This window comes from Phaethon aethereus (assembly GCF_964289735.1).
Source record: "Phaethon aethereus genome assembly, chromosome: 34".
NCBI lineage: Eukaryota > Metazoa > Chordata > Aves > Phaethontiformes > Phaethontidae > Phaethon > Phaethon aethereus.
Window position 1 is genome coordinate 133,928 of NC_138610.1, and position 367 is coordinate 134,294.

Below are 367 nucleotides of genomic sequence, written 5' to 3' on the forward strand. Positions count from 1 at the left end.
GCTCCAGGAACTCCAGCGCCACCGAGACGTTCTCCAGCTGCATCTGGCGGAAGGTGGGGCGCGCGTTGTACTTGCGGCCCATCTTCTTCTGGCTCAGCACCTCCAGCAGCGCGATGAGGCGCAGCCCGTCGCCCAGGTCGGTCTGCAGGTTGCCCACGCGCTTCTGCACGCACTTGAGGTGCTCGTTGCACCAGCGCGTGAAGGTGTTCTGCTGGATGCGCTTCCAGGGCGCGTCCTCCGCCAGGTCCTTCTCGGTCACCGGCATCTCCGCGTCCGGCGCCTCCTGCGCCCGCGCGCGCGCGCCCGCGCTCATCGCCGCCGCGGGGCGGGCCGGGGCCGCGCCTGCGCCGGGCGGCTCCTGCGGGGA

General features: G+C 72.5%; 1 protein-coding gene across 1 annotated transcript in view; it reads right to left on the reverse strand.

Moving 5' to 3' along the window:
• Positions 1 to 367, reverse strand: part of LOC309414896 (filamin-A-like) — a gene marked incomplete at its 3' end in the record, with an annotated part of 23,714 nt that extends 23,347 nt beyond the window's left edge. Inside the window, 1 exon segment of the mRNA XM_082012275.1 lies at positions 1 to 367. This exon segment is cut by the window's left edge and continues 27 nt beyond it. Coding sequence (XP_081868401.1) covers positions 1 to 313 — 313 coding nt within the window. The 5' untranslated portion in view covers positions 314 to 367.